The sequence below is a fragment of the Catharus ustulatus genome, chromosome 5 (assembly GCF_009819885.2).
Source record: "Catharus ustulatus isolate bCatUst1 chromosome 5, bCatUst1.pri.v2, whole genome shotgun sequence".
In the NCBI taxonomy this organism is placed as follows: domain Eukaryota; kingdom Metazoa; phylum Chordata; class Aves; order Passeriformes; family Turdidae; genus Catharus; species Catharus ustulatus.
In genome coordinates, this window is record NC_046225.1 from 33,456,409 (window position 1) to 33,476,103 (window position 19,695).

The 19,695-nt window shown below is 36.1% G+C and overlaps 1 protein-coding gene across 2 annotated transcripts in view; it reads right to left on the bottom strand.

Annotated features, from left to right (window-relative positions):
- Positions 1 to 19,695, bottom strand: part of FSTL5 (follistatin like 5) — a 316,275-nt gene that overhangs the window by 89,453 nt on the left and 207,127 nt on the right. For both annotated transcript variants that reach the window (XM_033060226.2, XM_033060225.2), the window contains exon 7: positions 6,861 to 7,027. In XM_033060226.2, coding sequence (XP_032916117.1) covers positions 6,861 to 7,027 — 167 coding nt within the window. The remainder of the gene's footprint in view (positions 1 to 6,860; positions 7,028 to 19,695) is intronic.

Consider the following 19,695-nt stretch of genomic DNA (forward strand, 5'->3'; position numbering starts at 1 on the left):
TACAATGAAGTTATACATATGCAACTTCATATATATATCATGGTTGTAACACACAAAACACCACATAGAAGATCACACACTGAAATTGCTGCACTGCAATTTACTAATTAAAGCTCAAAATAAATGGATCAGGATCCAGATTTTGTATTGAACAAGACTGACAACTTTTTGCCTATGGCACAGTATTTGTTCATTGTTGGAATATTAGTTACTGTCTTCCAAAAAGGATGAGGCTAGGAGTATCACCTCTGGAGGGAAGTAGCTACTGGGGCTCCCTTCATGTCATAGGACCACTACACCTTCCCTCACATAAGCAATAAATGGCCCATAGCAACACTTCAGGGAGGAGGAAAATCTCCTGAGGAATAAAACAAGAACATGCAGAGCTTGCTGCAGCACATCTGAAAGTCAGTGCACTGACTGCAAACTGGCACTCCCTCTTCTAGGAAATTTGAGAATAAAGAAATCTACGTGAACTTTGAATATCTTTTTCTCAAGGTTTATGAATGATTTTCCCTTACGTAATGTTCCTACTGAAACTTGCCAAACCACGTGGAGTTGATCATGCCCCGCCACTGCCCCACCCTCAGCAGGCTGGAGAAGAGAATTGGAGGAACAAGAGGGAAAGATCATGGGTTGAGGTAAGAGCAATCTACTGGAAATAGCAATAATATAAGACAACAAACAGTAACAGCAACAATAATAATGACAGATTATACAAGAAGAAAAGAAGTGAATGATTCATACATGATTGCTCAGCTCACCTGCTCCCCCACAAACCCCCCGAAACACCTGACTGCTCCCTTTGTCATGCTACTCCATGTGGAAGGGAGCTCTTCCCCCATTCCCGAAAAATGATGTGAGGTGGTAGAATACTGTCTGGGTCCTAGACCTGCTCTCTCCTGCCTACTGCAAAAATTTAACATGTCTAGCCAGAACCAGGACATTTTTCTGTTTTGAATATTAATTTTTGCTTTCTTTATATTTAAGTCCTCTAATTTATATCCTAACTTAAAAAAAAAAAAAAAAAAAAAAAAAAAAGACATTACTTTTAAGTGTTGTTTGGTTTGATTTGGGGAAAAGATTGAAGAATATTTATTGTTCACCTGGGATTCTGTCAGAAGTACAAACACACAAACACACATACACACACACATTTTTCTCAGACAGGGTATCATATTTCTAACTATTGTATTAAAGTCATAACTTTGTTATATTAAGAACAATTCAACAATGCATAAAGACAAGCTTATATGCAGGTCCATACTATCCCATGGGAGGAAACAATGTAGAAAGGAATAATTCATGAGGTTCTCCTGAGATTTTTCTTAGGAATAATAAAAGAGGGAACACAGAATGAGAAGCTGGAAGAAAAAGAAGAGGTCATATGTCTGGAGTCCTTTCTAGGAAAAGTGCTTAGTGTTTTGGACAATCTGGAAACCTTTCTATCCTCAGTTTCTAATCAGAACTCTACAGAATGGAAGCTAACATGTTCTTTAGAGAATGTTAGCTTTTATTGGCATTCTCCATTACAGTCTTTCGGGTTGTGTTTTTCCGTGGAGGGTAAATGGCAAATATTGTCAAGAAGAAAATGCTGACTACCACAAACAAAGGTGCAAATTAATTTAAACAAGATAAATAAATAAGAAGTTTTGAGAAAAAAGGTAACCTATGCATAACTTCAAAAACCCCAAAATGGAAATATTACATGTTTTCTATGAAGGCAGCCTAAAGAAAGATATTATGAGTTTTTACCAAAAAAAAAAAAAAAAAAAAAAAAAAAAGTAGAACTATACTATTCTGAAAAGTTACTGCTAAACTTTGCATGTGGACAAACCATCCCAGTGGATCTTCAAAAATGCAAGAAGAAGGGCCAAGATCTTATGATTGCTCATGTATAGGAAAGAACCTGAAGGCAAAGCTGGAATGAAACATCAGAAAAGCAATAAAGTAAAATAAGTTACCAAGACTTTAAAAAGTTAATAAATTAACACTAAAAACATAATATGTATTGCATTTGGGAAATACATCTTCTATTTTTCATACATGGGAATTATTATCTCTAATGAATAGTAGGTTAGATAAAAACAAGAGGAAAGTGGAAAGGTAAATATTAAATTTAAGATGCAGGATAACAGCAAAGAAAAAAAAGACTTTCTACATGTGTACTGAATTATCATCAAAAAGCCCTGTGATATCAGTTCTGTAGTGACTCACAGCACAGTTATATTACAATTTAAGTAAAATTTGTAGAGACATATAATTTTTCATAATTTCCCTCAGATGGATGCTAATTATCCCTGCCATCCATAAGTTTTAGTAACAAAAGATTAGTAGCAAGATGCAGTATTTCTACAAATACTAGTCATAAGCACCACTAGAATTGTTGAGGAGTACTAAGGACTTTTAAAATTATCAGCTGGATATTATCTGTAATGCTATTAACACACACTTCAGAGAACATTTTTAAATATACTATTTAAATATAAATTTCTATTAACATCCTTTGAAAGTCAAACAGTGTTTTAAATATTTTTTAAATGTCGTAGAATATACAAGATATTAGTCATTATCAAGACTCATTTTTAGCCACTCCACAGTTGACAACTTTAGAGATATTTCTTTTACACTTTCAGTAGAGAAGTAGAATATTTAAAAATATATATATAAATTGAACCTTCAATTTCAGTTTACACCTGAATTCCTTTTCTTATAGTTGCATTTTTCTATTTGACAAAATAGTAGGACATTATATTGTTCCCAGTTTGTCCCTCCTCAAAACAAACAACTTACAGTAATTTCACGAATACAAGCCGCACCAATTTGACAAAGATTTTGCTCCCAAACTGGAAATGCGGCTTATACTCAGGAGCGGCTAATATGTGAATAATTTTCTGACATTTACAACCTCAGAGGTGCCAGTCAGGGTGCCGAGCCGAGCACCTACTAGTAAAAGCCAGCATTTTGTGATTGTTACAAATTGTTACTCTGTTGCGCCGCGGGTGGAGCCTGGCTCCCTGCAGGCAGCACGAGAGGCGGAGAGAGAGGAGGGAGAGCTCTCTCCTTCCCTCCTCTGCCACAGCCCAGGGGAGAGATGGGGGTGCCCCGTGCCGCCATTGCTGCGGCCCAGGGAGGCGGCGGGGGCCCCGTGCCGCCATCGCCGCAGCTCGGGGAGAAGGCGGGGACCCCGTGCCACCATTGCCGCAGCTCGGGGAGGAGGCGGGGTGCTCCATCCCTGCCCGCTTCCGCTGCCGCGGGAGCGGGAGGGGCTCCATCCCTGCCTGCCACCACGGGGCAGCACCGTGCCAGGGCGAGCAAGTCCAGAGGTGGTGGCCAGCCCCGAGCGGCCCCGCCGAGAGGCAGTGCTGGGCTGGGCCACCAGGCCCCGTAGGCAGCCCCTAGCAGGCTGAGCCTGCACAGCCTTTGTTGAGTCAGTAAACCCCTCCCTGGCCCGATTCTGTTACTAATTAGCAACTTTGTTGCACGCGGGTCCTTGCTGCGAACGACAGAGCGGCTTATACTCAGGTGCGGCTTATTTATGGACAAAGAATGAAATATTTGCCAACACCTGGCGATGCGGCTTATACTCAGTGCAGCTTGTATTTGCGAAATTACTGTAATTCATATTGAGAACTGGATAATACAAACCCTTAATGTCTAAGTATGAGCATTTTCTATCATTTACAAAATCACATTGTCACTACTGCTTAGTCTGATTGTTTTCCTATACACGTGTTGGCTTCAGATATGTTGATCTTTGATACATTTTACCAAAAATAACCCCAAACCCTAACTATCTCTCTTCCCAATTATAAGGTCAGTGTTTGCCTTATAATTTTCAGTAAATGTACTGCTCTTTTGTTGAGGGATTGGGTTTTCTTTTCCTTGTTACCTGTGGAATTCTTCCTATTGAGTTGCTAAGAAATGCTGAGGGCTGGGTACTTGAGAGAGGGGAGGGGGAGCTCTTCTGACTTTTGGGAGTTTCTCTCAGAGGAACAGAGACATCACAAGTTTAGAAGCAGGTAAAAGGAGAGCAGGGACAGTTGCTCCCTCTCTTGCTCTCAGCTTTGGATGAGGACTGTCGCCGCTACCACTGTCACAAACCCAGCCAGGAGCTGCCTCTCCTTCTGCTGCTGAACCCCCACCCTGGCCCTACTGGGATGCCCTGCCATTTCAGTTTGCTGTTTCCGAGAGTCCTACTGGAGCACTGGGACCAACACTGCCCCAGGGTTCGTGAAGCAAAGCCTCTCTTTTCCATCCCTTTCTGTCTCAGACACAGCTGCCATTACCGCGTGCTCCCTGAGCTCGTGCCACAGCACCCCCTGCAGCCACGGGGGATCATTGCACCTGTCCTGTCCACCAGGAGCCACCAGCGCTCCCTGCCGGCTGCAACGGGAACTGCACCAAAGGGGAAAATGCCTGTAGCTGAGAGGAGTGTTACTGGGTTCCTGCTTCTGTTTGTTAGTAAACCCATAGTTGTTGTTTTGTTTGCCTTGTCATACATACTAGTGAAGAACTGTTACTACTATCCCCATATCTTTGCCTGAGAGCCCCTTAATTTCAAAATTATAATAATTTGGAGGGAAAGGTTTTATGTTCTCCAATCCAAGGGAGGTTCCTGCCTTCCCTAGCAGACGCCTGTCTTTCAAACCCAGACATCTTTACACAACATTATTAGTCTGGAATTGCACAGAGGTGGTTCTTGTATAACTGAATAAATTAAGAATTCACAGAGTTAGGCAAACAACATTATAGTTTATAATACAGCCATAGTAAATCTTAGAGCACACTGCCTCTGGGGACATCTTATACAAGCAGTATATAATCTAGAAATAAATAAAGAGTTATCAAGTCTGTGAAAACAGTGAAAAATGAAATAAATTTTGAAGTAAAGAAAGTCTGGGGAAGAATCTCACTCAAAGTTTCTCTCTCCATTCTTTTGTTGTTTCTTCTTTTAATCCATACACTATTAATTCTTTCTTCCTTCCTATTTTACTTTTTCTGGAAAGACAGATTAATATCTCACATATATATATTTGAGCCCTATTAATTTTAGTGCCTCAGTCTGGGGATATTGAATCTGACCTTCTCTTTCTGTATTTGAAACTTAACTAAACTGTTAATATTAAGGGATTAAACTATAAGTCAATTTTTGCTTATGAACAATGAGGTTCCTGTGGATCCAGTTCTCAGATTTGTCCAGGTCCCCCTGGGTGGCATCTCATCTTTCAGATGTGTCAAATGCACCACTCAGTTTCACGTCATCTGCTAACTTGTCGAGAGTGCTTTCAATCCAGTCTGTGTCAATGATTGAGATGTTGAAGAGCGTTAGTCCAAAGGTATCCCTGAGGGACACCTCTTGTCACTGGCCTTCCACTTAGACACAATGACACAAAGTTGTTCACCAGCACCGCTGGCTCGCTCCATCCATCCGTCCATCCATCCATCCATCCATCCATCCATCCATCCATCCATCCATCCATCCATCCATATGCGTGGAACTGTATTAAAGGCCTCGCAGGAGTCTAGATAGGTGACATTTGTTGGTCCTGCCTTGTCAACCATTGCTACCACTGGATCATAGAAAGTCACCAGTCTGGCCAGGCAATTGGTCAAGTCCTTCAAGATAAACCTGCTCCAAGGCAGATGTTCTGGATATCTGCTTCACCAAGGAGTACCTTCTGCTCTTCCAGCATTTATCTCTGCTGTTTCTTGCACTTATTGTTCTCTAATCTCTCTCTCCCTGTTTTTTTTTTATGCCCACTGCTGCTCTGCCAATGGTCCCTTGGGACTAGCTGCATACAGCACGCAACGCCCCTTGTCCTTTTCCCTGAGGGCTTATCCTAAACCTCTCAAGGGACTTAACACCATCACTCAAGCAAGATGAGGTTTTGAGCTTTGAAATCATCCTTTATTTTACAAAGCACCACTGTGAGGAAGCACAGCTTACCATGAGAACTAACAAAACCAGAAATAAAAGAGAGATGATGTATGGGAACAATTTCCACCTTAAAAATAAAACATTCATTAAAAGAAGAAATAAAAATAGACAAACTAGATATTTGATTGTAACAATATTCTACACACATAACAGTTCAGGTGATTTCAGACTCACTTGGGCTAGAGAGACAGCACAACTCCCAGTGTAACGATTTGTCCACATTTAGAACTTTGTTAATATAAAATGGTCAAAACAAAGAGAGCATACCCAGAAGCATACAAAATACAGATGAAAGTCTATTTTTAGTCTTGGAAGAGGATGTAATTCTAATACTCATTTTCTAGTTTCCTCTGTATTTTTAGGTCATAGCAATGTTAGGTGGCAAACACTTGCCTTCCTGAAAAAAAATTATAAATTATAATAATATTCCATTTTTCATTCTTTGAGATGTACCGTATACATCGCTGAATATTTGGAGAAATATGCAAAACAACTAATTTTATTATGAAATACTTATTTTGGGAACAAATATATTTCTACTGAACAATAATAAAAGAAGACTATTATTATGAGCTGTTTGTACATGAAAATGTCCATGTCACAGATTTCTCTTTTCTTTAAAATATGTGAAGACTGTACAATCCTGAATGTATAATGCTGACTGTATTTTGGGCTGCAGTTTAGCCCTCATGCTTTCATTGCTACATTTATTGTTTAAATGATTGATCTGTGAAACATATCTTCTCTGTATTTAACAGGGGTTCAAATACATAGCAAATAAAAACAGAAGTTTCTCATATATAATTTCAATTTATTTTCTTTGAAACATCAGGATTATGTAGCTTGTTATGAATCACTTTTCTATTATTTATGAGAGGTTTTCATAAAAAGCTGTTAAATATAACTTTCTGTTACTTACACTGATATCTTCCAAATCTAAGCTGTTCAGAATGACATTGTTCCTCTTCCAGATGATGGGAGGCCTCAGAGTTCCCTGGATGGTACAACTTAACACAGCACTCTGTCCCACTGTTGCTGCAGTAGTGCTTATTTTTTGATCTTCAGGCAGATTCAGCTGAACTACATCTGCAAAAAATGTATTGTTTGTAAGGTCAATGAGCAGGCAGTTTCATGAGCTTAATTAGTATGAACTTTTTGTATACTGGTAATTTAAGAATTTTAACTGGAATAAAAGTAAAAAGAACTTCCAAAAATTCCAGTAAGTTCAGTGTACTTCATATAAAGGTCAGCGTGACATTTCAATTAAATTGACTGACCAGTATCAGCCTGAAAAAAGCAGCATTTAACATGAAAGTGAATTCCAGAGGTAAAACTGTAATACACATGATTGCGTATCCAAAGTCAGACACTGGAAATTATCTGACAGTTAAGGCAGGCACAGTGGACTAGTCAGAACCTTTACTCTGTATTTTCAGGCTAATTAGGTAGTCATCATTATTCAATGTTTAAAAAAATCTTTAAAAATTTCAGACATATATGATAGGTGTCCAGACTTTGAATCTTTCTCAATTCATCTATGTAATCAATGGCTCCAATATTAACAGAAGGCCCTATGTCACTTCTGTGCCCCAGAACTCATTTGGACTCTTACATAAAAAAGTAGTGATACACCAAACTGATGAAACTGATGATGCTGCATACTCTTTCCTCTTGTGTAATTGCCTTAAGTTACTGCCTGATCAGCTGAGAACTAGATATTCACTTATGGTGAACCTTACTAAACATAACCTATTAAAACTCTGTATTTGTAAGGATTTTGTCATATTGGACAAAAGAACTATATAGGAACTGAAGATTATCCAAATAAAAATTTTTCCACTCAGTTGCTAAAGCACGAAAAATCTCTATGTTTTTGATCTTTTCTTCTTCAAGTAAACTACATAAGGCATCATGTGTCTGTTCTCTTTTAACTATGAAAATACTTTCATATAAGAGACATTAACTCATTCATTATAGGAAAGAAAGAAAGAATTTTTAAGGAAGCTAAGATCTTCTATAGGTTTATTTCAGTCTCATAAAAGCAATACTTTATAATTAACACTTCCCCCCTGCCCTCTTTCCATTCCCCCAAGTGTAAGCATTAGAAAAGCATGAAAGTAAGCTTAGTTGTTCAATAATTAAATTCTTTTAAAAAGAGACTGAAAAGAATAATTTTATACTTAGCTCCAGAGTACCTCTGATTCTTTCCTGTTTCAGAAGGAATGCACTCTATGACTCAAAGCATGAGTGATAGTGCCCACCAGACACGCCCAAATGAGACTGACCTTTTTCAACTGGATGCATTACCTGACACAATGCCTTACACTAAGGAAAATGAAACATACCAATTAAATTAAATTGATTCTTCTGCTGTTTACTGTACTGTATAAAATCTACATCTTTCTCTGAAGCAATTCAGCTTTTACACCACAGGAGATGGTTCTTCAGTGACACTATCTTGAAGACTTACTGAGACATAACTGCATGGTTAATAAATGATTCAAAATTTAGCCAACAAGGTAGCCAACTAGCAGTACACATAGTTTGCTTCCTTACTGAGCTCACTATGCAAAGATCTCAAAAGTGATATAAGTATTCTGATATTTCATTTATAAATTTATATTATCTGTATATGTCAAAGTCACTATTCAATTTAGGAAAGGCATGAAGGAGGGGTCTTGAAATCAGCTGGTGTTATAGGGTCATCTGAAAACTGCCAACCTTCATACAATAAACTGACCTAGCCAATTTATATTCTACAAGATTTAAAAGTCTTTTTTCAATTAACTTCAGTATTACTATGGATGCCTACATAAAGAAGGCCAGTTACTGTTACATATGTTTATATTTTTTAATTAGAGGATGACACTAGAAAAGAGACCATCTATCAAACATAATGCTTAACATTTCCTATATGGGCAGAGATGACATTCTGAAATCAAAACTGAGAGGCTATCATTTTGCTGACACCAAAAGTTCAGATGGGGTTTTTAATTCTGTCTCAGTTTTAATATTAATGATAACCTTACCACAAATAATAATTAAGAAAATTCTGATCACAACAACAACAACAATAATATAGGATGATAACACTAATTTTGTCAGAAAAAACTCCCAAATAATTTCTGAAAAAATTCCCAGTATTCAATATTGATATTGGTATGCCATTTGCAAGTTTTATCTCACGAATATATTGTAACAAAAGGGCCAAATGCAAAATTCTAACAAATGAAGAAATAGTTCTACTAACTGGAACCAGTTAATACATTGATGTTACATATATTTTAAAAGTTAAAGCCCTATTTTAAAAAATGCAGGGAATCATTGCTCTCCGGTAAAATACTGAACACTTACGTAAAAACATTCATACACTATACAATTATGCATATTTACATTATTATGTAATAGGAAAAAAAGGCATGTAAATTACATTACAGTTTTTCTTATTTTCTTGAGAGAAAACTATTGCACATATTTTCTCCTTATCGGGAGGAAAAAAGTTATCACCCAACCCAAAAAGCCCTAAGCTTTGAGGGCAGTACCTGATGCAGAATCTTTGGCAGGTAGTTCCCTGAAAATTCCTGTCCATTAACTGTCTACAACCACACTGAAAGAGGCAAACGCTGCTGAGGGTGGAAGGGGTGTGGTGTGCACTCTGCCAGGTGCACAGAGCAGCCCTTGTCGGAGTCCAGGCACTATGAAATTCCTTTGGAAATATAAAAACCAAGCCCCAGGAATTAAATTATGCATTTACCATCTCTTCTTTCCTCCTTGAAAGAAATAAATGTGGTTCTGGAAGCAAATGTTTTTTGGACAGATACTGAAGTTGTGTCACTAAGAGACATTCCTAACTAGGATGACTCTTAGCTTTCCCTCCATGTTGCCTTTGTAGATCAATAATAACTGTTCAAAGTTTCATCACACATATTTTGTTTATTTAACATCAAATGAAAAAGCAGAGAAAAGGTTTAGAAAAATTCTTTTTACTGACATAATCACCATGCAAAAAAGTAAACGTGGGTATTGATTACAGAGCAGTAACATTAGAAGTAGCCAGTACAGACTACATTTTATAGCTTACTATTTTTAGAAACATGCGTCCCCTACTATGATGTACCGTATTAATGAGTTTGTAACTCCTCCAGATGCAGTATGAATCTGCCACGCATCCCTGATTCGTAATTATAAAAGTTACTGGATACACTCTTTCAGATAAAGGGGAGAAATGAAAACAAAAAAGCCAAACCAAAACAACCCAAGCAATTAAATAAAAGCTATAAGTATAGTTAGGAAATGAAAACAGACAACTGTGTAAAAGTATCTGGTTGGAAATAATAAAAAGGTTTTGGTTGAAAGGGATTAATAAATTCCCTGGCCATTCTGCAAAGTCCCCTACCCTTCATCCTGCTTTCTCATCCTGAGTCAAGTCCTTCTGGCTCCTCCCATCTTGTTTGTTTTACTAATGTTATCACTGTTTTTGATCCAGTTTGAATTTATCCTTTTTAAAACACATGAAAGAAAATTTTACGCAATATTCGAGATTAATGAAGCAGAGTATATCAACTAATCCATATCTTCTGCTGAAAGACTTCAGTCAATACGTCAGTACAATGTAATTGCCATTTTCACACACACCTCATCTGTTTCTTCACAGTTGCCCAGTAAATGACAAGTCCACACATCTTTCTTCCACTCTGCTATTTCCCGTAGATTACTTAGCCTAAAGTACAATTTCTTACTCTTAACCAAGTATAAAAACTTGCACTTTGTGACATTAATTTTCATATCACTTTTACTGTGTCAGGTTTTAAAGTTATCCAATTCAAATCTTCAAAAGTTTGAAGGTCTAAATCTAACACATTTAGAGAAATAGTTGGATAGATACTTGGATTTGAGATTTCTGAAGAAGTTAAATAGTAAACTATTTCAGTTCTTTCCTTACACATGAAAAAATCCAATCTCCAACTCCTTTGATGGCCCAAACGGCCTGTAGGGAACTGTACACGATCATAAAAGTAATTTCTGGTCTTTGAATATCAAGTCAGGCTACTAGGAAGAGAAACACTGAAGTATATGAAATTTATTGAGGCTAAGTAGTTCCTCACTCTCTCTAAGGGTGAGTAAAGAAAAACCACAGAATCCCTCTGAATAAAAGGTTTTAAAGGAAAAATATTAAAAGATGTTAAATTTGTAGTCTGTTTATACTTTATAAGTGATTATGTTGTTAAAGGGAGGAAAGGAGGAAGGGAGGAAGGGAGGAAGGGAGGAAGTTCTAACTCAACTGTAGACTGCCTTGGTTAGTTTAATAACATTAACAAATGTGCAATTTGAACCTTCTCATTTGTTTACATAAGTTCTGTGTATTTATTCAAAGCAGCCACAAAACTCATCTAAGTCTAAACTAATGAACATTATGCTAAATGGTACCCACTATTTCAAATTAAGACTACATCAAACCTGTATTTACTTTGTTTGCCTACTTCAAACGTAATTTAAAATAAAACAGCTTTTCAAACCAAGCAAAAAGCCTTTTGTCTATGAACCACAGTAAGCTTTGTACTTAATGTATAACATTAGTTGATGGCTTGAATTAGCTGAAATGCACTAGGTAATGTGCCTTTTACTCTTCTGGCATTGATCCCACTTTCCTTAAAATGACATAACAAAAGCTTTTTCATCAGTATCATTTTGCTGTTCTTTTACAGCAATTTTGAAATCAGGACACATCACCATTAGCATGACTAATTTTGTCATTATCTGCTGTATATTCTGCTTTGAACTTGTTGTAAACATATTACTCAGATATTTAGTAGAATGTTTCAGTATGAAAAGTAACACAACATGGTTCATGAGTGCTTGTTATCTAAGATCGTATGCCAGCAAATAAGTCTTTCTGATCCCAAAATCCATTTAAAAGCACACACACAAACATGCCAAAAAACAAACAAAAAACCCCAACAACTTCCCCCCCAAACCTAAAAATAAACAAACAAACAAAAAAAGCATAAATAACTTTTTAATGACTCCCTAATATTTTAGCTGCAGATCTTGGATTAAAATTCAGCCAAGTGTTGTTACAAAAAGCTGAAAACTCTTAATGTTATAATTATCACTTATTCATCTTTTGTCTTCACTGACAAGAGACTTGAAAAACATTTTTTTGTTGAAAATATAATATTGTAATAGTTCCTGTTTTTAGGAAGTCCTGCAGCAAACAATTCCATGAAAAAATTATCAGAAAACATGAAAGAAAACACAATCATTTCTGCACTTATTTATAGTACTAGTCAATTAAATTAATAGGGAATTATATGTCATCCTAGAAAATATTTATTTTATGGAAGAACTTAAAGCTTTTCTCAAAGACAAATGTGAACCCCAAGGTTTCTGTATCCTCTCACAAGAATACAGTATATTCTATTCAAATATCTAGAACCTTTGAGTTCTTCCTGGTTTAAAAGCATACAGGATAAAGTAGAATATATCAGCTGACCTCTTGCTTCAGTGAATTTAGCATCAAATTCTCTTATTACTGAAACAGCTTTCATCTTTGATCTTTTAGGACTAAAAATGACTAGAGAAGCTAGTCAAAATACCTTTAAATAAAACTAAAATAAACTTAAAAATATATTTAAATAAAATTCCTAAGAGTTGTTTGAAATTATTTAAATAAAGTAGTTAAATAAATTACAGATTATTACATTTAAGAGAAGTTTATAGATGTGTCTACTTACAAAGTGCTTACCATTGAAGCAAAGTCTATGTTATTTAATGGTTCTTTGAAGAAGAAGAATGACTGTAAACTGTGACTGTAAGAAGTAGCTGAATAACTTTTGGATTAATGGGTTGCAAGTTAATTTGTCAAGAGAAAAACAGTGAAAGGATGATAAGCAGTTTTATCAACTCTGTCCCCACCAGCAGAGAAAAATTCAAAGCAATGTTTATGAATTCTTCAAATAGCAAATAAAAGCAAACAAAACCCAAAAGAATTTTGCTCCATGATTTGTAGACATGAATACTACATGTGGCTCTATATCCTCTGCAAGGTAGGTAAAAAGCTCAGAGGAAAGACAAGAGTGATCAAGACATGTAAGAGTTTAAATATACAGTAATTTCACAACTATAAGGCACACCCTTTTGATTAAAATTTTGATGGAAACCTGGAAGTGCGCCTTATAATCCAGTGCGCCTTATATATGGACAAAGTTCAGAAATTTGCCAACCTGGAAGTGAGAGCTCTGAGCCACATTCTGAGCCGCAAGCCACGAGAGCCAAGCACCGAGCTGCCAACCATGAGAGCCGAGCACTGAGCCACAAGTCGAGCTGTGAGCCAAGACACAAGAGCCGCGAGAGCCGTGAGAGCCGCGCCAGCTGGCGCCGGGGGCGGGCAAAAGTGCCGGGGCCTGTGGCACAGGGAGGGTGCTTGGGGTTGCCTTTAAAGGCTACACCGATCGGGGAAAAATATTTGCAAATTGAGCATCTGCCAGTAAACCCGCGATCGCGTGATTCCATTACTAATTCATTACTTTGTTGTGCGCGGATCCTTGCTGCAAAAAAAAAAGTGTGCCTTACAGTCCGGTGCACCTTATATATGGACAAAGTTTGGAAATTTGCCAACACCCGGAAGTGTGCCTTATAATCCAATGAACCTTATAGTAATGAAATTACTGTATATTTAAAATAACAAAAAGGCTTGACTTTTTATTTTTAAAATACCAATGATGCAAAGAGCTTTGACAGAAGTCAGCAAAATCCTAGATGGTCATGAAAATACTGGAAAATAATTTCCATGACAGCACGATGGCTTATTGCTTCTTTAAACGCTGGAAAGTCATAAAAATAAGTGAGAGGACATGTTCAAATTGAAGGACAGTAATTTGAAGTGATATATCTGAAAAAAATATTTTCCGAAGCTTATAGATTCCAGAATCTTACGTGTGCAGATCACACAAACACTTGGGACAAATTATAGTGATATTATTACACTTCTCTAAACATCAACTCAAGTTCATGGTTGAAAGAAAGAATTGGACTGTCTGGACCTAGGACCAATACAGTTGTTTTCACAATGTTAAGGTATATTTCTTAATTTTACATGAAAATCACCCAGGAGATGGGATTTCTAAGTTTTCTTTCCAGAAAGAAAGTTTCTTTAACTGTTAGCTCATTTAGTAAATTAAGTGAACATAATTTAATGTATTTTAACATTTTTAATGAAACAAGTAAATCAACTGCAATGCAGTTGAATTAATAATCAGTGTGTGTTACCACTTGAAAATAATTTTACCCCTCTGATTTTAATAATTTCTAATTGATTTTAATAGGATTTCCTCTGAATGTCTTTGGTCACACATTACACGTTTTAACTTTTTCAAATAATATTAATAATGGCAATCATTATTAAAATCAGCAATTATGTCTTTTTGTTAATTTCAAATTCACAAACTGATTAAGTTAAACAAAACTTTCAAGTGCATTATACATATCTTTTTAATTTAATTCTTATTTTAATTTAATGAATTTTACTTCCCATGTCCAGAAACACAAATTCCTCCTCAAGACCGTGTGTTTTGCACAAATGTGCACAAAATCCATATGTATTAGTTCTTGCCTTATGTTCTTGTATTTGTACTACAGGAATACTGAACATGTTTTGAAAAGTATCACTACTACATTTGTTAAAGATATTTACCACACTGCAGATAAAGGGTCTACCCTACAGACTGTACTGTTTTGAGAACCCTGTGAAGTTGAATTCAATTGTTATGAGACCTTCTGCAGCCTAAGGGAAAACCCAGGCCAAGAAAGTTAACTCCTGATCTATACAGCTTCAATGTCTTCTGTTGCAAGGGAAATCAGCAATCTACTCTCATAATGACAACAGCCTGTTTCTTACAGGCTATTTATTAGGCATAAGCAAAACAATCCAAACTTTGTATATCCTGATTGACAGACTAGCTCTTTCTCCTCATGAAGGAAAACAGAATTTCAGCTTTTATGCATTTAAGTCTCTTGAAGAGATAGTAAACGAAGTGGCATATAATAAGTCTCTCTCCCTCCTGTCCCTGCTATCACCTCAGCAGACTGAAACTGTCTGCCCAACCTTAACATATCCTCTCAGTATGTTCTGTAACTGATTTCATGCACCATTCAGTGATTTCCTAAGGGAAATTTCAAAGTTATTGTGACGGGTTACAATTTGATTTGACGCGTGTTACTGAAATTGCTGATGTGAAAGTAGTCAGAAATGGCATCCTAGGTCTATGTGTATATATATAAACTTGCAACTTTTATAGATTCAATATTCAAAGTCAGACAATAATGCCTATAAAGTTGCTGCAAAAGTTAATTATAAATTACGTTTAGAAAAGAATCTCAGAGTAAATGAAATAATAATTTTTGGATAACCTATTCCCATTTTTAGACTTAGATCCCATTTTAAAGGCTACACTTAAGTTTAGCAAGATACATTTAAAACACTTGTACATAAAAATATTTCCAAAATAACAGAAGCTACAACAGACCAGGAAATATGAAAAGTTCTCTCAAATAAAATTATACATTACTGTTTAAGAAAATATGCAAAATTACCTATTCCAATCAGCCCATCCTGATGTGTGATATCACACCCGTAGCAATGATCATTTGTATGGACACACATGAACAATGAGTGTGCATCTATAGCATTTCAACGCTTTCTGATACATTTTCTTAGACACACTTGTTCTTGCAGCAATAGTTACTTTTTAAAAATCTATGAAAAATGCCTTCTTTTTAAAAAATTATTTTAAGAGGAGAACATATGCTAAAAATTACCTGTGAAAAAATAAAGCAGAAGCAAAAATCTAGCAGATCATAGAGCAGTATTAACATGCGTACTTCAAATCAGATGTATTATATTGTAAAAAAACCTCATGGACTTGCAACAAATTTTCTCATTTAGTGTTCAACACTTACACTTTAAACATAACCATTGTAAATTCAACAGAGAATAAATGTCTTTGTTCAGAATATGGAAAATAAGATGACTCTCCACAACACTGACATTGTCACAAAAGACACTGCCTGTGCTTTGCTTTTAGATGTTCTCTTTTAAAATAGAAAAAATAATTCTTGTTATGCTAGTGTGTTTTTAAAAACAATCATTGCAGGATTGGACTGTCAGTTTAAAAAAAAAATGGGAGACAGCATATCAGGTAGTGATGCAACATCGATGGAATGTTAAATTTAGTCTCAGCACTCTTTTATGGCATCTCAGTGCTTAATTTTCTGAACATAGTATTTTTAGATGCACAAATCTGAATTTCAAATCTTCCAAAATCGCTGTGCTGAGTCTTTGCAATGGTGGTGAGAAAGGTGTTTAAGATGTACAAAAGTGGAAAAATAACGCAGAAGAGAGGGGGAAAAGACATATTAAAAAAAATACTAATTGAAATTTAATTTGAAAGTTACTTAGGTCGAATGAAATTTTCCATTTCATTACTGTTTCTTCTTCAGAAGGAGCATTGTTCATTTTTGCCAAATGCAATGTACCATTTCCAAAACACCTCTCTAGTTTTGCTGATAACATCACATTAACACCAACTTATGCACATCACCAAGCTTCTGAAAAGCTTCAATTTGATACTTCTGTGCCTGCTGTCAGTTTCTGTGCATTTCACCAGCTCCTCTGGGACATATTTCTGTGCACAAGAAATTATCTACACCAAAAATGTGTAATTTGAAATCTATTTTAAACATTTTTATAAAGATTCTGGAAATGCTGACTACTATAATCATATGGAAAAAAAGTAAAGAAAGACATGACTACTTTCTACAGTCATTGTAAATGTATTCATTAATGAACCTAATGAAACCTAAGCTGGGTGTGTCATTGATCTTGCATCATGGGCATGTATGTGATTACACAGATATCACTATCTTCAAATTATGATTTTATTTAGTTAGTAGGGGAGAAAATGTTCAAGAAAAGGTCTTTGTTTTCTTTCTTTTTCCTTCTTTTTCAGTTTTGGAATGATGTAGACAGAAACACGTACTACAAAGAGATCACTCTGCTGAAGAGAACACTGAATGTTCCTCTGATGTACCAGAATCTGTAATAAGCAGCAACAAAAACTTCACAGAATAGTGAGGAAGAAACACAATGAGGCTGGATCAAGCTGCAGTTTTCCAAAATTGGGATGTACTTGCAGCTGTGAGCAGCCTAAGTAAGGCTTCTAAGTAGCCCAACTAAAGTGGAATTCATCAAGATGGATAATACTCTTAAAACCATCATGCTTTTCCCCATAAAAATGCTTTAAAAATACTTATAATTTCATGTCATCTGTCCCATTCTAAAGACAAAAATATTATTTTCCAATAATAGCATCAAAAAGCATTTCTCTTCAGGTAAAAAAAGAAACAACATATGAAAATGACACTTCATAGAAAGAAAACCAGGACGTTGACAGCCAATGACCTCGGTGTTTATCTGCAAATCAATAATCACACCTATTTATATATGTACACAACCTCACAAGAAATTGTTATATTTAAAATCGGTATTTGGGAAGCTTCTCTGATTTATTTCCATTTAAAAACTGTTAATAAATCTTTTCTTTTTCTTCTAGTTGCTTTTACAGGCACACAGAATCTCAGATGCATTTAGAATAGTTTGTGCTTTATTCTTTCCCTCTCCCCATACCCTCATTTAATCTCTTCTTATTCTCCTCTTTTATTTCTCCCCAATCCTAATTGCCCTTTTGTTTCTCTACTTTATTATTTACATCCACTGATCCTGGGAGTTCTTCTTGTCCCTTCTTAAGTACATTGAGATATACTATTTATGCAATAGCTCTAGATATTGAAGTGAGAATCAGCTAGCTTTTATCACATCTGGAACTGACTTGGCTTCATCACTGGGTGAGGGAGGGCAGGATGGTTCATGACTATGCCTACCTTATGGCTTGGCAGCACAACTTAGTGTGCTAACCCATTAGAGTTTGCAGGTATGCATCCTTACCACTTCCTGCCTGGATTGTGGGAAAGATGCACCTCTTCCCAAATGTACATCTCCTCCTGTAGGGCAAGGTGGGAGCTGTAACATTTTAGTAGTGTATGCTACTCTGGGCAACAAGGAGATCATAATAGTGAGCACTAGACTTTTCACTCAACAATTTATCTCAGATATTTTGTTCAGATTTAAATCTTAAGCTAAGCAGTAATACACCCTTTAGAAGATGCTACCGGATTATAACTTGCTGTCAGAATAGGAGGAACGTACACAATTAAATACAGATATATTAACCACATTGTCTTCTATTGCTACTCAATTTTCAATTCATTCCAGGATAAGAAAAAAAAAATTGTCTTCAAAACACTGATCACAAATATCAATTTTAGCCAATATAAATCAATACTAGAAACTATTCAGACTTTTCCATAGGTGTATAAAATATATAACAATATTTGCAATTATGTCTCTCCATGTATATCCTGTAGAAGTCCTCTGCTATGGACCCAGTCATCATGTGTCACCATGACTTTCTAAACCTATATAAAACAAAGATTCTGGAAATCATATCTTAGATTTCTCTTTTCAGATTTTCCTGTATAGCTTTTTAACAAGACAGCATTCAGCTGTCTACAGCATCAATTCCTGTCATCTCTGGAACACTTCCTTACTGAAATACGAGATTTCCCACCATCCCATCCAAGACTGAACAGTTTCACAGTTTATCTTATCAGTCATTCACAGAACATGCCAGTGCATATTGCAGATGTAGATTTAAACTTTAGAATCAAGTTTTCACAAAGTTTTCGAAAATCAAACTTAGTCTCACTTCCCCCTACTACAGCTCACTCTTTTCTTGACAATCCCTCAGAAGCTGGTGCTGAGTCATCTCATCAAGCTTCAGATAGGGGAAGATACATCTTCTAAAATATAAGAATTCCTACTGAATGTCTACTGATAAGTTCCTGATATGGAAAAGTGTTTCTTCTTGAAAATGCTTTTCACAAAGATTGATTGAAGACAAATCACAAAAGGAAAAGGGATGTGTTGGAATGGGATACATACACAAGGTTGGGACACAAACACAATGAGGCACATAACACATAGATTAAAGTCTGCACACTGAGCTCCAAATGTAGTCTGAATTTAGAACATCAAGCAGAATCCATAGCTCTGCAACCAGAGTCCGTGATCTATTGCAGTAACACAGCTTTATAATAAAGCCACCCTAATCAGATAAAAAAATCCACATGGTCAGAACAAAAATATCCTGTAACTGATAGTGGTCAACAGCAAATGCAAAAGGAAGAAAACACCAGGCAAGCATATAGTGATAACAATGCTTTAGCACCCATCAGTACAAAATTGCCAGGCCACAGGCAAATTATGGTGGTGACACTAGCATAATAAGTCAGGAGAATAAACTATCCTGGAAGAAAAGGAATATAGATTAGCATTAGCTGGACTGTTAGCTGAAGAACTCAACAATTCCACTGCTTTACTCTAAAGAATCCTTAATTTGGAATGGAGGGAGTATTTTTCAATGAAGAATGAAGAAAAGAAAGTTTGTTCATCATGTTTTTACACTAAGGTGATGTTAAATAAGAAAACCAAGCTCACCCCCACCCCACCCTCTGCCCAAACAAAATCCCAAATCAAATTCGCAAAATGACGATCTTTCTTTTCTTGTAAGAAAAAAACCCTAAAAAATGTAGATCTCAGATATTAATCCATTACTACTCCTAAACTAAAAACTCTTGAG